We start from the raw sequence: 26,705 nt of genomic DNA on the forward strand, positions 1-26,705 counted from the left end.
TCCACAGGCCCAAGTGACACAAACCTCTGAGTGGGAGCTGGGAAGGAGTCGAGACAGAGCAGGGTGCAAAGGGGCCAGACTGCTGGGCACCAAGGACAGCCTAGGAGCCCAGGCACGTTTGGCTTGAACCACCACCACCAGCATTTATTGAGCACCTGCCACGTGTCCTGCAGCCCTCACGGCCACCCTGAGAGGTAGGGGCTATCAGTGGAGGAAACCTGCCCAGGGTCGTAGGGAGGAAGAGGCACAGCGGGAATCGCAGCCCGGCTAGGGCGGCACCTTTCATCTGGAGAAGGAAATGGCTTCCTGAGGGAGCTCTTTCTCCACTCCAACAGCATGAGAAGGCATCTTCAGACACCTGCAGGCACTGGGGACTTCCTGTCTCCTGGGCATAGATGGAGAGGCAGCTCTGAAAGCAGCCGACCCAGTTCTAACCTCGCAGCCACTACTGTTTTAAGGAGACCAAGGGACCCTCTCTGGCCTCCCTCCTCCTCCAGAGACAAGGATTTGGGGGTTTGTTACTTGGAGGGGAGACTAGTCTAAGGGGTTTAAGAGACCCCGGGGAATGTGCTATCCCTAGGTGAGTGCTATACGAGGGGACCAGGATACACACAGACCGCGCCGGAGCACTGTGCCCTGGCCTAGAGCAAGGGGACACGGGAGGTTTCCCACAGGCGCCGGGCCAGCTCGCCGGCCTGCTGCACCAGCACGTCTGTGGGGATGACCGACAGGTGGAGGGCCAGCAGCTCGTGGCACTTGACAGCCTCAGCGGGATGGCCCTTGCTATAGTAGCGCAGGAGCTTCCTGGAGGAAGACGGGGGACAGGATTCAGGTACGAGGCCGCGGCAGCCCTCCCAGAACCAGGGGCCTCTCCCAGCACGGCACAGGCACTGCCCCCTCGCGAGGCCCCAGCACCTGGCTGGCAAAGCCTTCCCGCCCCTCGCTGACCTAACCACAGGAGGATCAGCCCCAGGCTGCACGGGCCACCCCCTGGGGTTCCCCGTGTGGGTCTGGTGACGGCAGTGTCCAAGCTAAGGGATGCCACAGAGCCAGCGGGGAAGCCCTAGGGCCCCAGCGCGGATGCCGGCAGATGCTGCCGAGAGTGTGGGAACCAGGAGACGGGCAGAAACCTGGGTGTGCTCCGCGCCCACCCCTCTCTCACTGAACACGGGGCTGGGCAGGAAGGAGCTTCTAGGGGGGCATTCCTGAAGGAGGAGCTGCTCCTCTATGGGGGAGTGGCACTTATCTGGGCACCCACTCTTCCCAACAGTCTTGTAAACTGGGGTCACCTGTAGTAGTCTCCTCCCAGCACGCCGATGGAGGCCGAGTCATCCGAGAGGACGGGCACTTCTATTATCTGGAGTTTGTACCCCTGAGGAGGAGAAATGTTTTGAATGGGAGGTGGAGGTACGGTGGAAAGAACATGGGCACGAGTCAGACACCATGTTCAAGGACTGGCTCAGCCCTGCTTGGTGAGTGCTTGCTGTTTGGACCTCTTTTTGCATCATTTTCTCATCTGTGCAGTAGGAATAACAGTATCCGCCCAGTGAACACTGGAGGTGACGTATATAAAGTTCCGAGTGTCCTGCCTGGTCCATGTGTGGTAGCCCTCACTTCCATCAATGGGAGCACCTGGGTCAGTGGCCAGCATGGGTTCAGGAAGGCTGCCAGGAAGGCGACCCAAGGAGGTGTCATGCAGGGTCTGGAAGGGCAACACATTATCAAAAGGCCCAACTCCCTGTTTTGGAAGTGACAGAAATCTCCAGGGTAGGATGAGGAGGAGAAGGAAATTAAGACCTGCTGGGCAGCTTGTGTCCCAGTCCTGGTCACGGGGTTCCTTCCAATGCCCACGTGGGCACTGTGGGGCCCATCGTGTGGGTGAGGTGCCCTTGGCGTATTAAGTGGCTGCCCAAGACGGCACAGGTGCAGGCAGCCCCCACAGCCAGCTCTGTCCCCCACACTTCTGCTTCAGTCTGTCACTCTGGCATGCCAGCCACACACACGAAGCCCTGTCTCCCCCTAGAAACCCAGGTAAAGGTTGTACACACATCCTGGGCACCAAGTGCAAAGAGGAGCCTGCAGGTCAGGAGAGCCGAGTCTGGGCTCTGGCTTCATCATCTATGATCCTGGTGGCTCTGGCCACGGAGTTTAATCTCCAGGCATCAGTGTCTCGATCTGTAAAATGGGGCCAGTGATACTCGCCCCCAACCATGGCCCATGGGAGGATGTGAGGTTGCCAGAAGAGTGGTGAGGGACCCAGTAAGCACCCTACATTCCGGAAAGCACTGGCCATCGCTCTCAAGCCAGAAGGAATGGCCCCTACAGAGCTGGAACACAAAACAAAGAGAAACAGGAAAGAGAAGAGAGAGCAAGAGAGAGACACCAAGCTCCCATGACCTGTGCTTACACTGTTGAAACAGTGAGTCTAGAGAGAGAAATACGGGAATAGGAGGCCATACTGTCATCTTCACCTCGGGCAGGTTGCTTCACTGCTTTGAACCTCAGTTTATCCGCCTTTACCCTGGGAATGACAGTGTGCCATGCTTCGTTAAGAGCGGCTGTCAGCTGATCACCAGACCCCGATCAGCCCTTCTCAAGGGGCACACACCCATTCGTCCACGTGTTACCTGGACGCTGCCTTGCCTGACGGCCTGAGCTTTTCAGACGGCTGGTGGAGGGGTCACAAGGCGCACATGAAAGTGGGACCTCTGAGATCCGGGTCCCAAAGGCTGTGCTTACCTGTCAGTCCCACTAGGGACAAGAATTGATGAAGAGACAGAGGGACTGAACAGAGAGCAAAAGAAGAGTATCAGAGTCAGCAGAGAGAAGAGCATTTCAGGATGGCCAGCCCCGGGCCTGGCCACACCCACCATCTCGTTCTCAAACCACAGGAAGTAGGAGCAGCAGAAGTCCCCCTCTCGGAAGAGCAGCGTGGTGTAGCCCTTCTGCAGGTATCTGCGGGCCAGCCGGATCAGAGACCAGACCTGGGGAAACAGGGAAAGTGCTCGAAGCTGCCCTGCCCACCATGGCCTGCGGGGCCAGCCCCCTCCCCACAGTGGGGCTAGGGCTCACTCAGGCTCTTGCCTCTGGAAGAAAAGCACTCAGAGAAGGAGCTCTCAGTAGGACAGCGGCTGCTCCTTCTCCCCCTTTTCCTTAGTGTCAGGGCGTGACCTGGGTCAGAGCAGGAGCTCAGAAATAAATTATTGGATGGATGGACTAGGACGGATTACCCCTCCAAACACTGTGACAATAAAATATACATAAAAACACGTGAAGTAACTTTACACGGAAGCCATCCGTTAGTAAACTGATCACCAGACCCCGAAAATCGCCCAAGGGCATTGTTAAGTTAGTAGAACAGGAAATGAAGGTGTGGCCACCCATTCTCCCCCCTCCCCATCCCCTCCAGGGCCTGCAACTCTGGCATAGGTTCTGTGCCAGGAAGGTGCTGGTGAACTGCTGGAACACACTGAGTACCCTGAGTCAGGCACGTCCTCTGCTTCAGGGGTGAAGTCCCAACTAGGGTTCACCAAGGAGTTCGACAGAAACACAGTGACCGGGTGCTCATATGGGTTACATCCCCCGGGCGATATTCTCTTGCCTCATTCAAGGACTTCCTAATGTTGCCTGTGAATTGCCCACGGGAGGGCAGCCTGGACAGCCTGGGTCCCCCATTTCCCAGGGCTGCAAAAGGCCTGATGAGCTCTCTCACCAAAGAGCTTAGCGGAAGGTGTACATGATTCACTGCAAGCCAGACCACAATGTCATGTCTAATTACATCTGCAAACAAATACATGGATTTGCTATATTTTTCAGGAAAGCAATTTGACAACAGGTATCAATAACCTTAAAAACATTCCTCCCATTTGCCTTAATAATTCCATTTCTGGGAATCCATATTGAGAAAAGAATCAGAGATGAGGACAAAGATGGACGCACAAAGGTGTGCACTGCAGAATTATTTATGACCACGAAAGCCTGGAAACAATCTAAATGCTCAACGTTGGGGAAATGGCTAAGGAAATTATGTTACGTTCACATGATGGACTACTGTGGACTTGTTAAAAATCATGTTTATAAAGAATTAATGACATGAGGAAATGCATCAGATGGAAAGTGAAGTGAAAATGTGGGTAAACACACCGCATACACAGAATATGCAATTATAACCAAGGACAACGAGCTGCACAGAAAAACAGTGAAAAGAAATGCAGCGAGAGAACTCCAACAACTTCCAGAAAGATGGGTGAAGACGATGGTACCAGTAAATGCTCAATGAATTGTATCATTTGTGCCACGTACTGTGGTAAACAGTCAACATGCAGCATCTCACGCATCTGTAATCTCTGCAACTCCAGGACGCCAATAGTATCACTAGCCTTTTACAGATGAGGACACAGAACTTCAGACTAAGTAATACCTCAGCCCCACAGCCAGGGAAAGGCAGAGCCGGCACAGGCCTTCTGTTGCCCTCTTTACTTTAACCATTGGCATATACTTTCTTCAGACAACTCTAACATATATTTATATACTATGCTACATGCTATATATATAGTATATAAATATACCTATACTAGTTTGCTATGAAATAGTCAGTTAAGGAGAATGAATACAGGACCCCCCAGGGAATGGTTCTTCAGTACAAACCACCTCCTGTTAAATCCTGTATCCAAACTGACTGACCTTGTGTCTCGTCCTCCCACGTGAGTTAATTCAGCAAATACTTACTGGAATTTATTTAAGCCAAGCACAATGCTAAGTCCTGGGCATTTCCCCCTTTGAACCCACTGCCCAGATGTGCTTATGCAGCATATTAGAAGATACCCAGGAAGGTGCCCACGTGGCCCCGAGGGCCAGGGCCCTAGAGTGACAAAGACCGGCTGCTAGCCTTAGGAAGCCACGGGCAGCTGGGGGCAGATGCTGACAGAAGAGTACGGTACCGGTTAAGGGGGGCGGGGTGCGCTTGGGGCCTCACGGGAGCCCCAAGGGTGGGGCATCAGTCCTTCCTGAGCAGGGGGCAGGCCGCACATCTTGTCCGACAGGGGTGAAGAGTACCCGGGCCGGGCAATGCTTACCTTGGTTCTGATGAAGGCGGCCAGCGGTCCCCTGCCCAGTTCTGATGAAGTCCTTTTACTACTGCTGAGGGAAGGGGCCACCATCTGGCCGGTCGTGCGGTCCACATAGATGAAATGCACCAAGCCTGGGAAGTCTTCTAGGTAGGTGAAGGTCAGAGTTAAGATGCTCATAAAGCCAGGGACCAGGGAAGGTGCTACTCTGTCCTCCACCTAGGATTCTAGCAAGGCTAAGCAGTGGAGTCAGGAGACCAGGCCCGCCAAGCCCTCCTTTCCCCACAGGTTGCCCTGTCAGTCAACCCCTAGTGTCCCTGTTTTCCTGGATCTCTTTACCTCGGAACTCCCCAGTGCTGAGAAATTCTATGATGCAAAAAAAATGGATCCCTTGATACTAGCACACTTAACACAGGGAATTCTGGACCTAAGAGCAATAGGGTATTGTTTGTATTTTATCATTTTCATGAGGGATGAGCTTAAATCTTACATGTGGTGAGGCTGGTGTGAGAGCAGAGTTACCTAGCTAACGAATGAGCCTAGCTGACTACCCAACCCAAACACCTCGGCGTGGTTTTGTTCATCTCTCCACACATCACCTGTGAAGCTGGAAGGTTCCCACTGGAGAGGGGAACAGCCAACATGGCAGGGTGGTGGCTGCTGGCTAACGAGGGCCTCTGTCATCCCTTTCACCCGCATACCACAGGCAAGAGTCTTGGGAGATTGAAGGCCTGACACTTTAGAGATCTTAATACAGGAAAGACTCCTTATATAAAGTTCCAGGGAAAATTAGTATTTGATAAAACTAGTGTTCCAGAATAAAAGGGTCAAACAGGTCTTACAGATGGTTTTTTAAACAGGGATAAACATATTTGGTGCAGGCCTCCTCAGAGCCTTCATGTCCCACTGTGTACTGTGACTTCTAAGGAAGACGTGGCCTCTCAAACCTCCCTGTCCCCAGGACCCCTGCCCGCCTGCAACACCTGTTACCACTCCGCTGGCTGGAGGTCAACATAAACGCTCTCTGAAGCTATGAAGCAACTGTGGGACAGCAGGGGTTTGTGAAGTTTCAGCCTTGGAGTGTTCCTACGGACAAGACACCTATGACAACATCTCCTATCATTTTTCTTTGAAGAAGCTGAGGTGGTGGAACGTATACACTCCTTCCAGAAAGCCAGCAGTCCTTCAGAGTGGCAGGTGGTGGGGACAGGCAGACGTGAGGGGCTTCTTGGGGCTCAGGCATCAGGATATGACACCATGGTGATGTTCCTCCTGCTCTTCACCAACAAAAAGTCCTTCCAGTCCGTCAGCTTTTCTCTGCCGAGGAAGCAGGGGAGGCAGGGTGTGGTGCAGGGCCCCAACTGCCACTCTGGTGACCCAGGCGCCACACCCACACTTACTGCATGAGTGTCTGCACCTGGTCCTGCAGCTGCTGGGGCAGATGCGGGCCTCCCCGGCCCGGGGCCGCGGACAGGAAGCTGAGACGGTAGACAGCGCAAAGCTGCCGCTTCACCTTCCCACACGCCTGAAGCAGCCTGGACACCGAGAGAGGACAGCATGACAGCACGAAGGGCCCTGGAGGGTGGGCCGTTGCAGGTGTGCCGAGGACACACACCTAGGACCGCCCTTCATCCCAGGAGTCGCCCCTGCTCCTGACAGGCAACAGACAGCTGCTGAAGCACACCCTTGCCCTCAGAGGGACAGGGCAGCTCCCTAGTTTTCCGTCAATGTGGTGCCTGTGTACTTGGGTTGAAGCTTCTAGAATCTCCCCCCCACCCCCCACCTCTATGGTTTTTTTTTTTATCGAGAAATGAGGGAAGTGCGCCCTTCAGTGCTGGAGCTGGGCACGATGCTGAGCCTCTGTCCCACGTTAAGTTCTCCAGGCTCTCGCCTCCACCTGTAACTCCTCTGCTTCCCAGCCTCCCTCCAGCGTCTAGGACCGGACTCCACTGTCCTGAAGCCCCCTCGGCCCTCATAAGCACCTTTCTGAGCATTCTCTGCCTCTTGGCCTGGAGGAAACCGTCCCTCTGTCCACACGACTCCCCCCATCCTCAGAGGCCCCCACTCACTCCCAGGACGATCCGGGTTCGCTCCTGGAGAAGGCCTTGCTCTTGAACTCCAGCCAGGTGCTCTGTAGGAGGACAGAAGACAGATCAGCTTCCTGATGATGTCCCCACAGTGCGGTCCAGGGGAGACTCTTGCGATGTCGAGCTCTAAGAGGGACCCACGCTCCCTGACTGCTCTGTATTTAGGCTCAGAGCACATCTGCCTTCACACAGTCAAAGCTGGCTCTCCACCAGGTCCCCCCAGCTCTCTGCACCCCCTAATACACCATTCTATTCACTCAGCAGGCACTTCTTTAAAGAGCAGTATCTGTGTGGCAGACACCGGGCTCACTGCTTAGCTGGTACAGACATGTAAAGTAATACTCTCAGAGTGACAGGTGAGTGCACAAAGAGGAGTGGACACAGGGCAGATGCCGGGGTGCTCAGGTGGGTGAGCTCCTCAAATGGGGACTCTGCATTCTAACCCGGTGCTGTGATGGCCCGCAGCATGGCAAGATGCTGGGCAGACTCCTCAGAGGTACCTGGGTCTGCCTGGGTCTCGGCTCCGCTCACTTGCTCGGCCTCCTCTGATCCTTCTTCTCATTTCAGACCCACGTGCACTGCAGCCACAGTGCATCTCAGGTCCTCAGACGGACCCAAGCACCACCAGCTGTGTCCCCTGGGTGGTCTATCCCTCCTGAACTTCCTCTAGGCTCCCGGCATAGACTGTGCTGTTGCTACTGCTTACTTAGCATCGTTAGACCTCATCTCTGACCTGGGCTCTAAGCCTCCTCCCCCGCCCTGCCCAGGGTGGTAGGCTGTGTCCTGCATTTCCGTGTGACCTGACACAATGGGAGGGGTGCCACGGGCAGGCGGCCAGCCCTCACGGAGTCCTAAGGCCAGGCTCTGGTCCCACCAGCTGAGTAATCTCGGCCAAACCATCATCTAGGTGAGCTCCATTCTCCTCTATACCATGGGAATTACAATTCGTGTTGTGCCAAACTCACGTGAAAATGCTCTGAAAATGCTGCTGTAAGTTTCTGCTATCATTTCGTACTGGGGGAAACAAGGGTTACATACCTACGGTGGGGCAGGGCCAAGGCCTAGAGGCTCCTGAAGGCCCTGCCTCCTCTCCCGGAGGCCGGCATGTCTGGGAATCAGGTCTCACCTGAATCTCTTGCCCCCCACGATTCTTGACAAACTTGTCCATCCTCTGGCGCAGGTCCCCCATGAGGGGGTGGGACCGCAGGGTGCTCCCGGCCTCCTGCCCCTCCTTCAGCTTCTTCTCCAGGAGGGAAAACCCGTCCAGCAGCTGGTACAGGACCAGGGCCAGGGGGGTGTTGGGGCACTAAGGGAAGGAGCACAGGGCAGGATGAACGGGGCAGCCTGTGGGGAAGGCGCCCAGGCTGGGGCATTGCCGAAGCATGTGGGGGTTGCTCATGCCTTGGTCAGGAGCACCATGTTGATGCCGGGCCACAGGGGCAGGCAGTACATGGTGTGGGGCACCATAGGGCAATAGCTCTCTTTCACGCTGGCATCCAGGAAAATCCTTCTGGGGCTGGAAGGGACCGGGGAGTGAGGGACCAGGGTCTGGAGGGTGTCTTCAGCGATCTGTGGAGAGAAGAGCCATCGGTGGGGGAGCCGCCTGGCCTCTGCCTCACATACCTACCCATGGTTGCCCATTCTCTGTGCTCCCTGTGAACCATGGGGATAAATGTATCAGCTCCAAGAAATTCAGTTCTTAAAAGTCCCCGAGCTCTGTCACAGCGGCCCCAGCGGCTCCAGGGCTGCTACTATTTGTCTCCCTGTTTCTTCTGAGCCTTGCTGCCCAGAGTCAGGTCTGGAGGGCAGGCAGGGGCCATGGGCAACCGGATCTGGGGAAGGTGGTAGAAGAGACACTGAAAAGGCAGGAAAAATGGGGGTGGGGGAAGCTCCCTCCCAAGGCTTCACTTGGACAAAAGCATTTCAATAACGCTGTTATTCTACCCACCCTCAGAGCATCGGTCGGCCAGGACCATGGAGGAAAATTGAGGCACAGATGGGCTAAATGAGCCGGACTCCAGCCTTACTAAATGAGTAAGAAAGCCTCTGGTGGGGAAAAAGCAGAACATTGAGATCAGCAGAGATGCCACAAGCCGTTGTCTATCAGGATGGCACAGCAGTCCTAGCTAGAACAGCAAAATAACTGGAGACAGCACACCAGCTGTGCCGCCGCTCTGCTAAATAAGGAGCACGGGCACGTGACCGACTTCTTGTTTTTAAGTTTATTTATCTTGAGAGACAGAGAGAGAATGGGGGAGGGGCAGAGAAAGAGAGGTGGGAGAAAGAGAATCCCAAGTAGGCTCCGCACTGTCAGCGCAGAGCCTGACATGGGGCTCGAGCTCACAAACCGTGAGATCACGACCTGAGCTGAAGTCGGATGCTTAACCGACTGAGCCATCCAGGCACCCTGGCATATGATGGACTCTTAAACAATCCTTAAAAACCAGTGCTAAGTAAATGGAAAAACGTTTAAGGAAAAAAGTGTAATGAAGTACATTAGGATTCAGATTTGGTAAATGAAAAAAAAAAATGCAGTGTGTAAGTACACATACATATGTGATTGCACGTATATAAAATCATAGGGAAGATTAGAAGGGAAACGCCCCCAAATCATAATAGTACTTAACATCTGGGAGAGGATTCAGAGTGCTTTTTTACTCTTTCCATACTTTTGTATTTCCCAATTTTTCTACAGTAAGTATATTTACTATCTAATTTTAAAAAAGTATTAAAACTTAAGCTGGACTTTCACTCCCAACAAATGTGAGGAAGGTGGAATTTCTCAGGAGCTGAGGTCACCCTTCGCCCAGCACCTGCCTGGCCCCTGACTCTGGGATGAGCTCTGTCCACCCCCCCCACCCCTGCCCCAGGAAAAACTCACCTGGATCTGGGGAGCATCAGTGGGTGGGGTGCCCCCATCCAGCCAGACAGTGCTGCCTACAGGACATAGGTAATAACATAACATGAATAACATGAAAATGTGAATAATGGCCCAGCAGCATGTCAGGAGGGGAGGATGGGGCGGAGTACCTGGCAGGGACAAGAGCACTTAGTATGGGCCGGAGCAGCATGGCCCTGCTCAAGGGACCCCAAACCGGAAGTGCAGGGTGAATTCTGCAGTCTCAGGGCTAAAGCAGCCTGGGGAAGAGAAAGCTCATCCCAGGGCCGGCTGCTGGGTCCAAGCTCCTGAGGATGGACCTGGCAATGGCGCCAGGTGTGTTCCTCAGCAACCCCCCTCCCAACGTGGGCCCCTTAATCCCCTCCTCCACTCCACCCTCCAGACTCCTTCAGGTCTCTATCACAGCGCCTCTTCACCAGGAGGTGGCAGTCACATTTCCCCAGTTACTCAGTTGGCAAACTCGGAGCACCTACTATGTGTAGGGAAATGAGCTGGATTTCCTTTGCCAGCCTAGCTCACAGAAACTTACTGAACCCACTACCTATCTGAAATATTACATGCTTGTAATAACATCCTTCTCCCTTATACTTCATTGCAAATAACGGTCATCTATAATCATGTTTCTCTAGGGAAGCCTGTTTGTATGTTTTCAAACACCTGATTTACAAATGAATGAGTACAACTCAAGCCATTTGTAAGCGGTGAGTTCCAAGCACTTTGAAATGGCATTATTTACAGCTCTGAGGCATAAAGACTAACCACTGAGAAAGAGGCCAGGAGGAGGATTGTGATGAATGAGGGAAGGGAGCAGCAAGAAGAAAGGAACTTCCATGATCACCCCAAAGCAGTGTTTCTCAATGTGCTCTGGGCTCATGGAGAGCTCAGAGAGCTGAGGGTAGCTAAGGACCCTCAGAAATGTGCAAGCCTATAGGAGGTGGTGCATGACCTCAGGGGTCCCAGGCTCCCTGGAGCCCATCCAAGGAGTTAAAGTTAAGAACATCTAACCCACTGGTTTTCAACTGTGGCTGCACATGAGACCTTTTAAAAGTCTTGATGCCCAGGCCACATCCCAGACCAATTAAGTCAGAATCTCTGGCACAGGCAGGCCCAGCTTCAGCAGTTTTTAAAGATCCCTAGGTGAGCCAGCCCCCTGTGCAGCAGGGCTGAGAACCACTGTTCTAACTTAAATCTGTGCATAGTACTGGTTCCCACTCTGATGCTCACTGGCTTCTTGGGGGAAATTTCTAGAAGTATTCACACCTGGGGCCCAGTCTGTGGACTATATAGCTTAACTGGTCTGGCTGAAGCTGCCTGCATGATCCTAATGTGCAGCCAATGTTGAAAACTGGTGGCTTAAGGGTACCACACAGTAAATTCCGTTCAAAACTCAGTCCCTGAGAAGTTTCTTCTCCTGAAATCATGGCTTTTTTCTATCAGGTGAAATGAACCATATGATCCTTCCTTTTCCCCTAAGAAATTCACAGATAAATGTGAGCCCATTCAGAGGGACTATAACAGTACAGATTTTGGCTTATCTGTTTTTTCTAAGCAATGTTGTCAATTTTTTTTTGTTAGCATTTTGAATATATATATATATTTTTTTTTATTGTCTACCCACCCAAATACTCTGGAAAAAAACAGCAAAGTACAGAAATGTTTCTATTTATAATTTAAGTCATTATACTTGAAATCAAATGATTATTAATTATAGTTATTTATTGATTGATTATAAGAAAATAAAAGCAGAGAATATACCTTATGGTAAATAAATTTTTAAATGAAATCAGTTTGTCACAAAAAGCTTTAGGACTCATTTGAAGGGCCATCCTTGAATTCATGCCAGAGCCGGGGGGGCGGGGATTGGTGGACAGAGCAGGACCCACAGGAAGCATCAGGCTCTAGGAATCTCTGCACCTGCCCCTGTGCCCTCACAAGGTGATGCCAATGGGCCCCTCCCCCCTCCCCTCCTCCTCCTCCTCCCCAGGCCTCACCTGAGCTCTGTTCTCCAGGGGAAGGAGCTGGTGTGAAGTACTCCTCAGGGAGGGAGAAGCTGTCTGTGTCCTGCATGGGGTGGGGGTGGGGGGCGGGGAGGCAAGAGGGTGTCTTGGGCTGACAGCCAGGAGAGCCTCCCACAGGCGGCTCAACCCCAGCCCCTCTCCCCTCCACAGGGTGGGTCCACCACACACGGTTGCTGCAGAACTCCTCCTGGTGGGGGCTGCAGAACCAGGGCTGCAGGCCTGCTGCATGGGGATGTTCTGGCTGCTCCGGGGCCTCCGTGGACAAGGCTGCCATAGTCAAGGAAGACCTAGTTAGAGCGTGTCTGACCAGCTCCTCCCCACAGAGCCCAACACCTCAGAGCACAGCCTCTAACCCTCTGTGCCCCCCACAACAAGGCAGCCACGGGCGAGCTCACTTTCCACAGAGGTTTCAACTCTAGGTAGCCTGATCTGTCTCCAGACTACAGAAATTACAGAAATTCCAACACTGACAATCAAACCACCACCACTGAGGATAATGGGGATGGCGGCAAGCGAAGGTGCTGGCTAGCACTTAGCAGACGCCCCAGGCACTGCTGGGCTCTAGGTAAACTGTCCCCTTCACTCCTCCAAACCCTGTCCCACTGCACAGATGAGGCACACGAGGCTTAGAGCGGCAAGCACTCCAAAAATCTGCACTTTCCACCGACTAAACCGCATTCTAGAATTCCTGTTACATCTGAAAGCAGCAGAAGTCGAGCCCAACCCCAGGACCAGTACTGTGACCCTGAACTATGGCCTCCCTAGATTGCCTGCCCAGCGTGCTCCAGAGGGGGGGTTTTGGAGCTGCCCAGGGAGCTGGTCTAAGACCTGAGGGTCGTCATCCTCCACTGTGCTCTCACTGGGGTAGAGGTCCTGAACCAGGAGAACGAGGGCGAGGAGGTCGGCTGGCCGCAGGGAGCTGGCACTGTGGCTGCAGAGAGAACAGGCAGCTGTCAGCACGTGCCTGGGGCACGGGGCAGTGGCGCATGGGGCAGGGCGTCGTAGTGCGGTTCCTGACCTCAAGGAGTTTGGGAACATGTCAGCTGACCGCATCCTTCTTGGAGAAAGGCAAGGTGCAGATAAAACTAACCAATTCATTAATTCTAAAAATAAAACTTGGTTGTGTTAAAGAAGAAAAACTGCCAACGAGAAATCACCAGGGACCAGTAACAGCATGTCAGGAAGTTCTAACATTCAGATTTGGAGACAGTGTTCCAGAAAGACATAATTCAGAGAAGGGAATGAGCTGAGAGGGGTCACAAACTGAAGAGTCTGGGGAGGCTTCATGGAAGAGATGGGTCTTGAAGGTCTTCTTGGCTGGGGAGGTGGTGCTTTTCAGGTAGAGGAATAAGGGGCAAGGAGGAGGGGCTGGGGGGCCTCTGGGTCACTGCCTGCTGGGACCAGGGCTCACCTGGAGTAGAAAGCCAGCAGCTTGGAGTGCACGAGCAGGAAGGCATGCAGGGCCTCCTCGCCGGCCCTCTCAGGGCTGGAGTTGACAGCGTGGATGACGTGCCGCTCCAGGGCCTCTATGCACAGCTCACAGAGCTGAGGGTGAATCAGCCGCTCCACAGCCTGGCCAAGGGTGAGCAGGGAAAGGAAACCACGTCACCGACCACTCTCTCCTGCTCCAGGTCCTGGCTGGTGGGTACATTCGCTCAGTCCATGCTGAGTGCGTGCTCTGTGACAGACACTTGGGAACGGGGAGACTCAGACCAGCACGGTCCCTGCCTTCCTGCAGTTTATGGTCTGGTCACTAGACTCCAGTGGATGAGACAGATAATATGCAAGGAAACAGACAAGATTAAAGCCAATTCTAATAAGTGCTGTGTAGGAAACACACGGTAATGAACAGCAGAGACCTACTTGGGTAGGGTATTTAAGGAAAATGTCCCTGCAGAAGGGACCTTTAAATTGCTATCTAAAGAACAAGAAATCCTATCAGAGAGAGTGGAGGGGGAGAATGCTGCAAGCTGAGAACAGAGCATATGCAAAGGCCCTGAGGTGGGGAGAGAGTTTGGAACAGTGCCGTCCAACCAATATATAAGGCAAGCCCTATGCATAATTTAATATTTCCTAGTAATCTACATTAAAAAAGTAAAAAGAAACCGGTGAAATTAATATTAGTAATTTATCGTGCCATTTCAACATATAAGAGCATTATTAATGGGGCATTTGATGCTCTTTTTTTGTACTAAGTCGTCAAAATCCAGTCTGTATTCTACATGTACGGCAGAACTCAATTTGGACTAGCTACCTTTCAAATGTTCAATAACCAAATGTAGCTAATGACTACTAGAGAGAATTAAATGTCAAGCACTCTTGAAATGGAAAGAAGTCCCAGGGGGTCAGTCCCCAGTGAGCAAGGCCAGAGAGGCACGAGATGAGGCTGGGGTGAGATCCACGGAGGCAGATCACACAGGGCCTGGTAGGTTCAGGAAGGAGTTTGGATTTTATCTTAACTGCATTAGGCCAGCTCTTACAAGAAGCTCTTCTGGATGTCTCTGAAAGAGGTGACCATGTCATCCTTCGTGCCACCTTGGATTTTGACAGGAAACCCAATATGGCACAACCAGAATGCTTTGTTGGATGTTCAGGTATATATGTCTGGCTCATCTCCTCTCAAGGGCAGGGACTGTGTCTTTATTCATCTCTATTCCCAGGGCCTGGCACACCTCTTAGAATACAATGGGTACTATACATTTATCAGAAGAGTGAGTAAGCGGGGCGTGAAAATGAATCCTTCAGATCTATTTTCCAGTTCACTAATTCTCTTCCTAGTTATGTCTCATCTACTATTTAACCCTCCCTTGAGATTTTTATTTTAATAATTATGTTTTCATTTCTAAAATATCTATATGGGTTCTCTTCTGACTTTTATGTCTTTAAATATTTCACAGTTATTTTATATTCTGTACCTAATAATTCCAGGATATCAAGCTCCTTGGGATCTAAATCTACCGGTGATTGATTTTCCTCTCACTCGTGGTGGCTCATTTCCCTGTGCATCTGACTGTTAATTGTGAGCTCATATTCGTTTGCTCTTAACCTGTCCTCTAAAGCAGTGGCTTTCAAAGGGCGGTTCCTGGACCAGCATAATCGGTGTCACTGGTGAACTTGTCAGGAATGCAAATTCTAGAACCACCCCCCCCCCCCGACTATGAGAAAAGGGAGGCCCAACAACCCCTATCTTGCAAGCCCTCTAGATGATTCCGATGAACACTGGAGTGTGAAAACCGCAACTCTGGAGAGAATTTGTGCTTGTCTCTACGGGGAGCCCGGGAGTCTACCGGCAGTGACCACTTGAACTCCTCAGGTCCGGGCTTGACCAGGGAGTCTTGGGCTCAGTCCCCAGTGCTGCTGGCCTAAGTTAGTCTTCTGGTGGTGGTGTTATCACCATCTACACTCAGGCAATCTTGCCTTTAGTGCTGCTTATTTATCACTGCTTTCCACTCTAGTTTCAGCTCAGTATAACTTTTTTGGGGGGAGGGGATGGTCAGAGTTGAGGGGACCTTTAAAATTTCCACAATTTACTGTGAGCTCAGAATGACATGAAAAATTCTGTTGTATCTAGGATCTGTTTTATTTCAGGAAACCCTATCAGGGTGTCCAACCCACCACGTGGCCACAACAAGGCGCAACCTTCTAAATGCACGAGGTTGAGGGTCTGCCTATGACCTCACTCATGATGGGGATGTGTGTGTCAAAACGTGGCCTGAAAGCTACACAGCCCTCTGACCTGACACTCCTCTGGCCTGAGGACTCCCACGCCCAGTAGTCACCTCCACGGCGAAGCACTGTTCCTGCTCACGCAGGCGGCCATAGGTCCGCAGCAGGCTCTGGAAATGCTCCCACACTTGCATGCGCCGCTCCAGGTCTGGGGGCCGCAGCCTGGGGGCAGAGCAGGAAAGACCCGTGAGAAAGCTGCTTGTCCCAACCTTCAACCAAAGGGGCATAGTCCTAGAAGACAGTCAGGGCCAGGCGAGCTCACGCAACATGAACAAATGAGTGGGAGGGCCCTCTAGGTACAGAAGTGCCGAGTCCGGGCTGTGGCCGGGGCCATAGAGTGGGATGGGCACGGAATCAGGAGTCGGGCACCCAAGCAAACCACTTCACTTCTCGGTTTCCTTCACACACAGACATATGACACGAAGCCAGCCTGAGAGATCCGGGAAGGTACCAGGAAGGAGCCAGGGGGAGAGTGTGACTGGCCAGTTTCACAGAGGCCGGACACACCCTGCACAGCCTCGAGAGGGTGCTTAGCAAAGGATCTAGAGGGGACCGCCACGAGGACTCACTCCTTCCGGATGAGCTGGCCATCCACCGTGACCAGACCAAAGTGCACTTCGAACAGGTACTTGAGCACACACAGCTTCTGCCGCAGGTCGCCCTCACCTTCCGTGTGGTCTCCGTTGATGGCAATGAACAGGCATTCTCCAAACTGCAGGCAGAGGGGGCTGATGTCAGCCAGCCCCAGGGGACCCCTCCCTGTCCTGATCCCTGAGGACAGTGAGGGGAGGCTTAGGTCCCAGGGAACTTTGAGAGGGCGCAATTTCTGTCTTATGAAGGAGTCTAAAGTTCAAGATCAGGGAGAGGCATGTGGACAGCCCACAGAACTGAGGGAAGAGGAACATGGGCCCCAGGGCTACACGCTCACCAGGTGAAGGACATACAGGTAGTTGCCATTTTCTGTTGAGAAGCAGGTGTATGTATCTGAGAGCTTCTCCAGCATGGTCATGGAGGAGATGATCACTGGGGCTAGCAGGGTGCTGAGCTGGTCCTCCACGGCGGGAAGCTGCATGAGGGGAAGGAAGTCACACTGCTCAGAGTGCCAGACCATGGGGACAAAGGCACGGAAAAGACCCAAGCCTTGTAGCAAGGCCTCTGCTGTTCAGGCTCTGAATCTAGAAGGAAACACTAAGGGATTAGGCCACATCTCCACAGTGGAATGTCTGGAGCATTTAATGGGAGAACTGAATGACTCTAAGGAAGTTCTCTACATAACCCAAAGTCCATGCTTTTTGTTGGCAGTAGATCTACGTTGGGGAACATATCCTAAGGAAAGTGATCTGGGATGGGGCAAAGACACACGCATATAGACGTTCACTATGGAATCACTTACAGCAGCGAACAACTGTAAAAAGTGTAAATGCCCAGTGCCTGGGAAACAGATAAATAACAGTCCATTTAATGGTGGAAGAATATATAGCTATGTAAAATACTGGAGTGTTTCAATGACATGGAAAATTCCTCTGCTATGATGTCATGTTAAAACAAAAAAGTGAATGGTCTGTATTTTAAAAGGCATAGAAAAAACAAAGTATTGAGAAAATATTAAGAAAGGCAACACTATTAAAGTTATTCCTCCTGGCAGAGAGAATATGAGTGATTTGCCCCCTTTTTATGCTTCCATACTTTCCCTATTTCCATCACAAGCCAACCTTTACTTCTACAAGATCTTCCTTCAACCATTCTCTCTGCCTTGCAAAGAAGGAATAAATAAAACCAAAGAGAAACTGGACAAATTTGGTGACAATCTGCAACTACAACTGGCATGAAGCCAGTAGAACGGCCACCACTCAAACCCTCCATACTGGAATGACAAGAAAGAAGAGGTGACCTTCCCTATAGTGATCTCCGGAGACCTGAATCATGGAGAAAGCCAAGTCCCAACTCGGAGCCTAAGAAATCTGAAAGGAGAAGAGTAAGACCTTGTCTTGAAAAGAAAAATAGGCAACCGGCCAGGGGCAAAGTACAGCATTTACAACAGGGCCAAGACGCAGTACCGTGGCGGGTATTTTCTCCCAACTTCCTCAGCGCTCGGGAACCAAGCTGTGTCCAGCTGCTGCGGGAGTCTGTCAGTCAGGATTTAGCAGTGGTTTCTGCCCATCACTCAGGCCCCAGCTCAGATGGCTCCTGACCACCAGGCCACCCTGCCCCCACTGCTCCCCACCTCTCTCTCTGTTTAACTTCTTCAGCCCATTTATCATTACCTGCACTCATGAGTTTATTTGCCACTGGGTTCACTGTCTGCCCTCCCTCTTTGGCCCAAAGTTCCACGAGAGCAGGATCATGCTATGTTCATGGCTTCACCCCCGGAAGCTGGAGCATAGTAGGTTCTCAATGAATATTTGTTGAATGAATATCCCTCCACATAGGCAAATGTTTGTTAAATTATTCACATGCCACAATTTTCTTGGACTGTCATCAACAAATTACGTTAATAGAAAGTCACTTAAAAATCTAGATTGTGTGTACAACAACTCATTTTTAGAGTAGCAGCTTTTTCTGCAGGTGTAGAAAGCAAGAATTTTTTTTTTTTTTTTTTTTTTTTTTTTGGTTGGGGAAGATGAAAATATTTGGCGTAGGCAGAGTGTAAGGGAATTACTATTACTTGGAATTATAAAGTGGTACATTATCTTTGAATGGCTTCTGAATCAATGTTTCTATTTATAGGAAATTATCCTAAGGAAATAATGAGATGTGGGATCAAATTCAAGCATAAATGTTCCCTACAGCAATAGTTTTAGCAAAGTAGAAGCAATATACATGCCCAGGATGGGAAAAATGGTTAAATAAATGATACATTTATTTATACACTGGAATATAATGCTTCCATTAAGATTTATGCTTTTGAGACTATTTAACACAAAAGAATAATGCTTTTGATATAATGGCGAATGGAAAAAAACAGGAAATAAAACTGTAAATGTGGTATGATCCCAACTACATATAAAAGATAAAGACCCAAAGGAAATACATAGAAAAGCTAATAGGTCTGGTGCTAGAATTATGGGTCATTTAAAAACGATTTCTCTGTATTTCCAAATTTCCTACAATTAATTCATGTTATTTATAGAATCAGAAAAAAATATGTGTCGTATACATAAAAAATAAAACTTTAAAGACAATTTTTTCTTTACATTAGTCATTTAGGAACTGAAAAATCAGGATTTTGCTCCTTTCCAAGGTTTTTGATAAAGAGGAAGATAAACACCAGCAGATAATTTGCTTCTTTTATTTTATTTATTCATTCATCTCTATACTGTGTGCCTTTATGTCAATATTATGGCAGGTTCCAGAGATATAGAGGTCTACTGATGGTTTGCTTCTTACATTTACCTGACTGAAATAGCAAAGAACTAAAATATATAAAAATTCTTAAAAAAAACTATATGTATTGACTGCTAAAAATAAAAGAGCCTAACAAATAGACCTGCTTTTTAGCTTAAATAAAACCACTAAAATGTCACGATCTCTGATATCTTTATTCCTAAAGACTGTGACAAGAATATCGGTGATGTTGAAGTGGATTAACCCGCTGAGGTGGAACTGGCTCAACGGGTAGTTAAGCTCAGCAGAGCGAGGAGGGGGCTGGCAGGCCACCAGTCTGTGCTGCTGCAGAAATGCAAGAACGCTCTCTACTGCTTCCCCTGCAAAGATTTTTAATACGAAATTCACCTGGAAAAAATGTCCAAGATAAATTACCCCTTTAAAACATAGAGTAGAAATTATTAGTGGAAAATGACAACTATCTCCAAGCTGTAATATTTCAGTGTTGCCCTGGATATTCATATGCAAAAAATAAACTTTAATCCATAATTGCCATCATATCCAAAAATTCAAAATGGATCATCAGACCTAACATAAAGCCTAAAATGATAAAACTTCCAGAAGAAAATACAGGGAAAACTCTGAGATCTTGGGTTGGGCAAAGATTTCTTATATATGACACCAAAAACATGATCCCTAAAAGCAAAAAAATGGATATGCTGGAGTTGTCAAATGAAAACTTCTGCTTTTTGCAAAATACTGGTTAGCGGATGCGGAGGCAACACAGAGTGGAAGAAAATACTTGCAAAAAACCTGTACCTAATACAGGACTTGCATCCAAAATATGTAATACTCTCAAAACTCATCAAGAATAGTAAGAAATAACCTACCCAAGAAATAGATGGGCAAAATTTGAACCAATTTCAACTTAAGAAGATACAGATGGCAAATAAACACATGAAATGATGTCAAAATCATCAATCATTAGGACATGAAAATTAACAGACAATGAGATTTCAATCAATACCTAGTAGAATGGTGAAAATGAAAAAGACTGACTATTGCCAAGGGTTAGCAAGGATACGGAGGAAGTGGAGCTCTCTCATACATGAGAAGTGGACTATGAAATGATACAACCCCTGTGGAAAAGTTTGCTAGTTTCTTAAAAAGTTAACATATACCTACATGATCTAGCCATTGTGCCCTAGGTATTTTACCCCTGAAAAGTGAAAGGCGATGTCCATACAAAGACCTGAACGTGAATGTTCACAGCTGCTTTATTTTTAAGAGTCAAAAACTGGACACAGTCACCATCAACAGGTACACGGATATACAAATTGTGGTGTGCTGATACAATAGACTACCTCCCACTCAGCAACAACAAGGAATAAACTATTGATAGATACTGCAACATGGATGAATCTCAAAATCATGCTGAAAGAAACCAGACCAAAACCAAACCAACCCTGAGAATATACCGCATGCCTATAAAATACATTTATATAAAAGCCTATAAAATACAAACTCATCTACTGTGACAGAAAGCACATTGGTGGTTGCCCAGTTTGGGGGAGGTGAGGGAGGGGTCACACACTTTTGAGATGGTATGTTTATTTTATTGATTGTGATAGAATCACAAGTGTGTGTGTGTATCTCAAACTGTACACTTTGTATAGTAGGCCAATTATACCTTAGTATAGTTATTTAAGAAATTAATGTGTTAAACTTATGCTAAACTTTTTTTTTTTTTTTTAAATTTTTGGGACAGAGAGAGACAGAGCATGAACGGGGGAGGGGCAGAGAGAGAGGGAGACACAGAATCGGAAACAGGCTCCAGGCTCTGAGCCATCAGCCCAGAGCCTGATGTGGGGCTCGAACTCAGACCGCGAGATCGTGACCTGGCTGAAGTCGGACGCTTAACCGACTGCGCCACCCAGGCGCCCCTGCTAAACTTTTTAAGTAGAGAAGGTGAGGGCACCAAATTTCTCTGTTGTGTGATTAAAATTCTACCTCCTCCTCCTGTTCTCATGTAGCCTAGGGGGCCCTGGTGGAGTAGGGGTGAGGTCACTAACTCGAGAGCATCAAGAGGCCAACCTCTGAGGATGAGCAGCTGGGTGTTTAGGATGCTGGGCCACATGCACCACCCTGTTAGTTCCTCAGGCTGGGCCAGGAGTGGGTGGACAGGTTCACCCGCCTCCTGGTAGTTCTGTGCTGTTGTCTCCCATCCTCCCCTGCCCTGCACTCACCTCTTCTCCCTCATTCTCCGGCTGCCCAAACTTCAGCCGCAGACTCTCTTCAAATTCCTCATCCGTCCAGTAGAAGAGGACCTCTGCACCTTCTGTGGCCACCAAAACACACTTCATCTGACAGGGAGAAGCAAGCTCAAGGTCACCTCCTGGCCCCTTCATCCACAAGCTTGGCCTGAGTACTGAAAACGATCACAATCCTGGCAGATACCTACTGAGCCAGCACAACTACAGGGGCCTTCCTGGTGTTATTTCGTCAGACCCTCACCACAACCTGGTGAGGTAGGAATCTTTAGTTATTCTCATTTTTTAGAGCAGGACCTAGCACAGCTTGGCGTGGCAGAGCCACTGGGATTTAAACCCAGGCCTAAGGCTCGGGCTCTTGCTTCTGTGTTTTCCAGCCTCTCACCAAAGTGTCAGACTTACCATGGGCCTACCTGCACCAAGCGTAAGGAAGGACCCAGCTCTCGATCTGGACATAGAAGAGGCAGGCAGTATCATAGCTCACGGCAGATGGTCAGTGCCTGGCCTAGAATGCAGGGAGGCTAGTGCACCTCCCTTCAGGCAGTTCAGAGATATCCCCAAGGCAAACATATTTCCAGAAGACAAGCTTCAAAGCCCATGAGGAGTGGATTCAGGATTACATAATTTTATTAACAAGCTGCTTGTGCTCTGGGTAGAAACAGAGGCTGCCTAAACTTGTCCACCGTGCATTCTCACACCTGCTTGGCTGCAGCTTTCTCAGCCTCATCCCCCAGCATCTCTGGCTCTTCCAAAGCACCTTCCCCACCCCCACCCCCCACACACCCTCTGTGGGGCACATTTTAATGCCTGATTATATAAAATGTGTTTCATTATTCATCAGTGGGGAGATTCTTAACCCAGAGCTTCCCACACTATGCCTTTCATTCCTGGGGCACAGCAAGACACTGACCTCTCAACCCTTGGGACAGCCTGACCATGCCTGGTGAGGCCAGAGCTCTCAGGCCAGCTGCCTACAACTGAGAAAACCCCAGGCAGGGGCTTCACATCTTCTGTGCCTTAGTGAGCCACACGGGCATGATCACGCTATCTGTGTGCTAAGACGTGACAATGACTAGGGGACTCTGCTCTGACTGCCCCACGGGTGGATGTCCAATTTCCACAGGATCATAGTATCCTGAGGTCTGGGACTCCGTCACACTCTTCAGGATCCCCTATGTGCCCAGCTTAGTGGCACTTACTGAATTCCTCCCACATCTCCGGCTGCTTTATCAACTCTAACTCAGAGCACCTGGCCTCAAGGTGGTTCCACCCCAGTGAAAGAGTGCAGCCTATTCCCATGGAACCACAAAACACAAGGCAGAGACACGGAGGGCAACTGAATATGAAGTAAAGGTTGCTGGCTAAGGGCAGGTGGGCCTGGAAGAGACTGTTCTGGGACACCCAGGTGAGGGGGACAAAGACAGGGGCTCAAGGGGCCAGCCTGATGGGAAGGGACTGTGTGTGCTGGGCAATGGAGGGCTGCAGAATGTGTGGCCAGGAGCAGAGAGCCCCCTGTAGGCTGGGAAGGGTGTGGGGAGTGACACACTGGTCACGGATGGGTGAGGTTAAGGTGATGGAGGCCGGCTGTCCTAGTGTGGGGTAACGAGGGTCCACTCCTTGGCGCAGGCCAGGACAGGAAGGGGCTGACTCAAGAGGTATAGCTGGGAGTCACAGGCCTTGACAGCCCGGATGCAGGGGAGGAAGGAGAAGATAGGCTAAGGTGACATCAGGAGGAAGAGCTGGGGCAGGGCTCTGCGGAGTCAGGGAAAGCTCAGTCTACTGCCCGCCTCATGCTGTGCACCTCCCACGGCCCCAAAGCAGCCCTGGGGTGGGTGCCACCTGCCAGGTCGGGCAGGATCATCTACCTTGGCAAGGAGCACAGCAGAGCCTCCAGACAGCCAGGGGTTCAGAAAGGGCTGCAGTAGACACACTCGGTGACTAGCTTATGGAGAGCAGCAGCACAGCATCTCAGGTCCTGTAAATGCTTAAAACAGAGAGGTCATGAGGGCAAGCAGAGCCTTTCATCTGACTGCTGCCCATTTCTGGGAGGACAGGCTGGTGAAGGTCTCTCTCTGGCCCTTTGGCAGTCTGCTTAGGAGGTGCCCAGTGCCTGTATGCCGCTCACCCCTGGCCTCCCACAATGGGGAACAGGAACCGGCCAGCACAGTCCTTTGGACATAGCAGACATCCACAAACATTAATTCCCACCTACTGTTTCCTTCCAGGCACTCTCATTTCACGTGGGTCACTCAGAGCCATGGTGTGGTCTGCAAACCTGCCCTGAGCAGCCCCAAGGGGCTTGCTATGAGTCACTGGACACACAGCACAGCCGTCCCAGGCCCACAGGGAAGCAGTCCCAGGAGAAGGGGAGTGATATCCCAGGAGGATGAAATAAACCAATAAAAAAGGCGCCAGAGATGGGGTTCTAGTTTTGGCTGACCAAGGCACTTAACCCTCTCTGAGCCTCAAACTCCTACTGTGAAACAGAAACCCTTGCTCTGCCTCCCTATACGGTTATAGTGAAAAGACAGAATAACCAGGCAGGAATCCCTTAGCAAACTCTTACATGGACGTGGGCTTATTTACTATTCTTATTTCCCGGCCTCCCTTTGTCAAATAACAGGGTGAACTAAACTGGTTCCAGAATCATTCACATTTTGATAAGAGGCAGGAACAATATAAAGGTGTAACCGAATTAGGAAACCAAACATTGTAAGCAAATAAGCACAAAAGGGTTTTTAGGGGCTCAGCATCTTTTGCAACATAAGTGAGACTTGCTACATCACCGGCATAACTGGCCTAAATGACATATTCCCAGAAAAAATGGAAATGCTTTTCAGTGGACATTAGGTTCTCCTTTTTTATTCCAAAAAGCTGTTGAAAGAGAACCTTACTGGTGTCATTTTATGATTTCCCTGTTCTCTCTATCCTGCTCTAAAGAGGCAACACAGGACTCACTGAAGGCCCAGATGGCGTCGGGCCAACCTGGGGAAAACCCTCAGCCCCCATTTTCGCCACCTTCCCCAGCAAACCGCCCCTAAGGCCTCTGCGCCTGAACCCGCTCCGCTCCGTCTAGGCCCCCCGCCTTGCCCCTGCCGGGCTGGAGGGCCCAGGAGACGTGGCAGCCTTCCTGTCTGCCCCGCACTCCACACTTCATGCAGCCCCTCCCAAAACCCCGCGAAGCTCACAGCTACCCTGGGAAGAAGGCCCGGCTTGGGGTTCCCTCCCAACTCCGTGGCTGCAGAAACTTAGGAGAAGCAGTGGGCCCAAGGCCAGCGGGGCGGGGCCGGTGCGGCCAGGGTGGGGCCCGCCCCCACTTCCGGGAGGGCCGTGCGGGGGGCCTCGGAAGGAGCCCCGCAGCCCGCGGAGGGACCGGGAGGGCGGCGCTCGGACCACGTACCGGCTAGCCCCCCTTCACCGCCAGACCGCCGGGCTCGCCGGCGCGCTTCCGGGTGCGGCCACGTGACCGCCCGCGTAACACCCCCGCCCGGGAGGGGCTGGACGCGAGGGCGGGCTCCCCGGACTTCGAGCCCGCCCCCGCCCGGCGTCGCCTGTGCCCGCGGGCCAGTTCGCTCCGCCTAGCTTCTGGGCTCCCTCGGCGCGGGCGCCTGCTGTTCAGCGGCCACGTTCTTCTTGCGGTCGAGGAGCGCGCCGAGGCCTGCGGAATTGGGGGGGTGTCGCCCACAGCCGTCAGGGACACTGGGCTTGCCCTTCCGCTGGCTTAAGCTCTAGGGATTCCCCACCGAGGCATTAGGGACAGGCTCATTTTAGCCCCGTTTCACACAGGACGAAAGCCAGGCCCAAGAAGAACAACTAACTTGCAGAGGGGCTGAGTTAGGATCAGAACCCAGTTCTCCTGGCTCCCGCAAGGTTCCTTCCCACCCTCTGGCTTTAGCTGCCTTCCGTGACTGTTTTCCGCGGCCTGAGGAGAAGACACGGCCTGCAGAAGGGCCTGGTTGTCCCCACAGTGCCAACCCTTGAATTTCTTTATAAAGGTTCTCAATCCGTTTGGGGGTGGGGTGTACATTAGGGGCTTTGTTTAGAACTAGTGTTTTCAAGATTTTCTTAAATTTGTGTAATTAGAAGGGCTGAAGTGTGGGGTTGCTGATGAAGATCATGGAAGGGAGTAAATTACTCCGGAAGTCACCCCTCAGTGCCCTGGTGCTGCCAGGGGGCTGTGGGTGCAGCCCAGCAGGGGATGAGGTGTGCGGACTGGCCGTCTGGCAGATTTGCATACACCTTGGGGAAAGAAAGGCAGGGACCAGGAAATAATGCTCCCACCACCTGCAGACAAAGGGAGCCTCGCTACTCCCCCCCCCACCCCTTCTCACCTTAGGGCCCAAACCTTCCAACTGCCTGCCCTTCTGCAGCACCTACCTGCCACAGACATGGCTCTCCGCAGTCCATGGTTGAGATCCCTCTGGCTGTGCACTCTTCATCCTGCTACACTCCCCTTGATTCTCTCCTGTGGTAGGTTCTTCATAAGCAGGAATTTCAGTGGTTGAATAAATTCCATCAAATGGATATGTTATTATTCACTCTAACCGCTAGTAGTTTCCATTTCCCACCAGCAATGTATGAGGGTACCAATTCTCCCCATCTGCCCCAACACTTATTGTCTGTTTTTATTTAGCCATCCTGGGGGAGGTGAAGTGATATCTCGTGATTTTGATTTGCGTTTTCCTAATGACTAATGATGTTCAGCGTCTGTTCATGTGCTCTTTGGCCATTTGTAGATCTTCTTTCAAGAAAAGTCACTAATTCAATTTCTTCTCCCATTTTAAAATTAATTGTCTTTTTATTATCAAGTTGTAAGAGTTCTTTATATGTTCTGGATACAAATCCTTTAGTAGATACGTGATTTGCAAAAAACTTTCCCCCATTACATGGTTTGGTTTTTGTTTTCTTAATGGTATCACTTCTGGCACAGATGTTTTCAATTCCGATTTAATCCTGTATGCCCATTTGTAATTATGTCCGGGATTTTGTGTCAACATAAGTTTTTATTTTACTTGGGTGAATATTTAGGAGTAGGGTGGCTGGGCTGTATGGTAAATATCTGTATGGACTGTATGGTAAAGTGCAGGCACCATTTTACATCCCCCGGCAATGCTGAGAGTTTTCGCTGCTCTGTAGTCTCCTTAGCACTCAATATTGTCCTTTATAACTTTAGCTATTGTAGTAGGTGTGTTGTGATATCCTACTGGGGTTTGAATTTCCACTTTCCTAATAACAAGTGATGTTGAATTTCTTTTCATGTGTTTATATGCCATGTGTAAAGTGTTCAAATGATTTGCCCATTTTAAAATTGGACT

At 50.6% G+C, this 26,705-nt stretch overlaps 1 protein-coding gene across 10 annotated transcripts; it reads right to left on the reverse strand.

The window, feature by feature from the left end:
* Positions 1–113: 113 nt before the first annotated feature.
* On the reverse strand, positions 114–24,894 carry HPS1 (HPS1 biogenesis of lysosomal organelles complex 3 subunit 1). 10 transcript variants are annotated; one of them, XM_043597204.1, is made up of 20 exons: positions 24,791–24,894; positions 23,256–23,374; positions 21,367–21,541; positions 16,725–16,862; positions 16,366–16,508; positions 15,850–15,958; positions 13,482–13,642; positions 12,899–13,001; positions 12,239–12,337; positions 12,044–12,113; positions 10,035–10,090; positions 8,555–8,722; positions 8,280–8,459; positions 7,136–7,197; positions 6,467–6,601; positions 6,318–6,383; positions 5,076–5,220; positions 2,871–2,984; positions 1,290–1,372; positions 114–804 (listed from the first exon to the last, which is right to left on the reverse strand). In XM_043597204.1, the coding sequence occupies exons 3-20, from the start codon at positions 21,526–21,528 to the stop codon at positions 642–644; spliced, it is 2,157 nt and encodes a 718-aa protein (XP_043453139.1). In that variant the 5' UTR covers positions 21,529–21,541; positions 23,256–23,374; positions 24,791–24,894; the 3' UTR covers positions 114–641. The 10 variants fall into 10 exon arrangements, with proteins under 10 accessions (XP_043453139.1, XP_043453146.1, XP_043453142.1 ...); XM_043597211.1 differs by having other exon boundaries at positions 21,367–21,483; positions 23,256–23,365; positions 24,791–24,846; XM_043597207.1 differs by having other exon boundaries at positions 23,256–23,365; positions 24,791–24,846.
* Positions 24,895–26,705: the final 1,811 nt, after the last annotated feature.

Source organism: Prionailurus bengalensis, chromosome D2 (assembly GCF_016509475.1).
Source record: "Prionailurus bengalensis isolate Pbe53 chromosome D2, Fcat_Pben_1.1_paternal_pri, whole genome shotgun sequence".
Taxonomy (NCBI): domain Eukaryota; kingdom Metazoa; phylum Chordata; class Mammalia; order Carnivora; family Felidae; genus Prionailurus; species Prionailurus bengalensis.

Bases quoted from the DNA above. Each gene is read 5' to 3' on its own strand.
- HPS1 (XM_043597204.1), bottom strand. From the start codon at position 21,528: ATGAAGGGGCCAGGAGGTGACCTTGAGCTTGCTTCTCCCTGTCAGATG. The intron at 16,863-21,366 runs GTGAGTGCAGGG...CCCCTCATGCAG, and splicing joins CGGAGAATGAGGGAGAAGAG to CTTCCCGCCGTGGAGGACCA. The intron at 12,338-12,898 runs GTCTTAGACCAG...TGACTATGGCAG, and splicing joins TGGAGGATGACGACCCTCAG to CCTTGTCCACGGAGGCCCCG.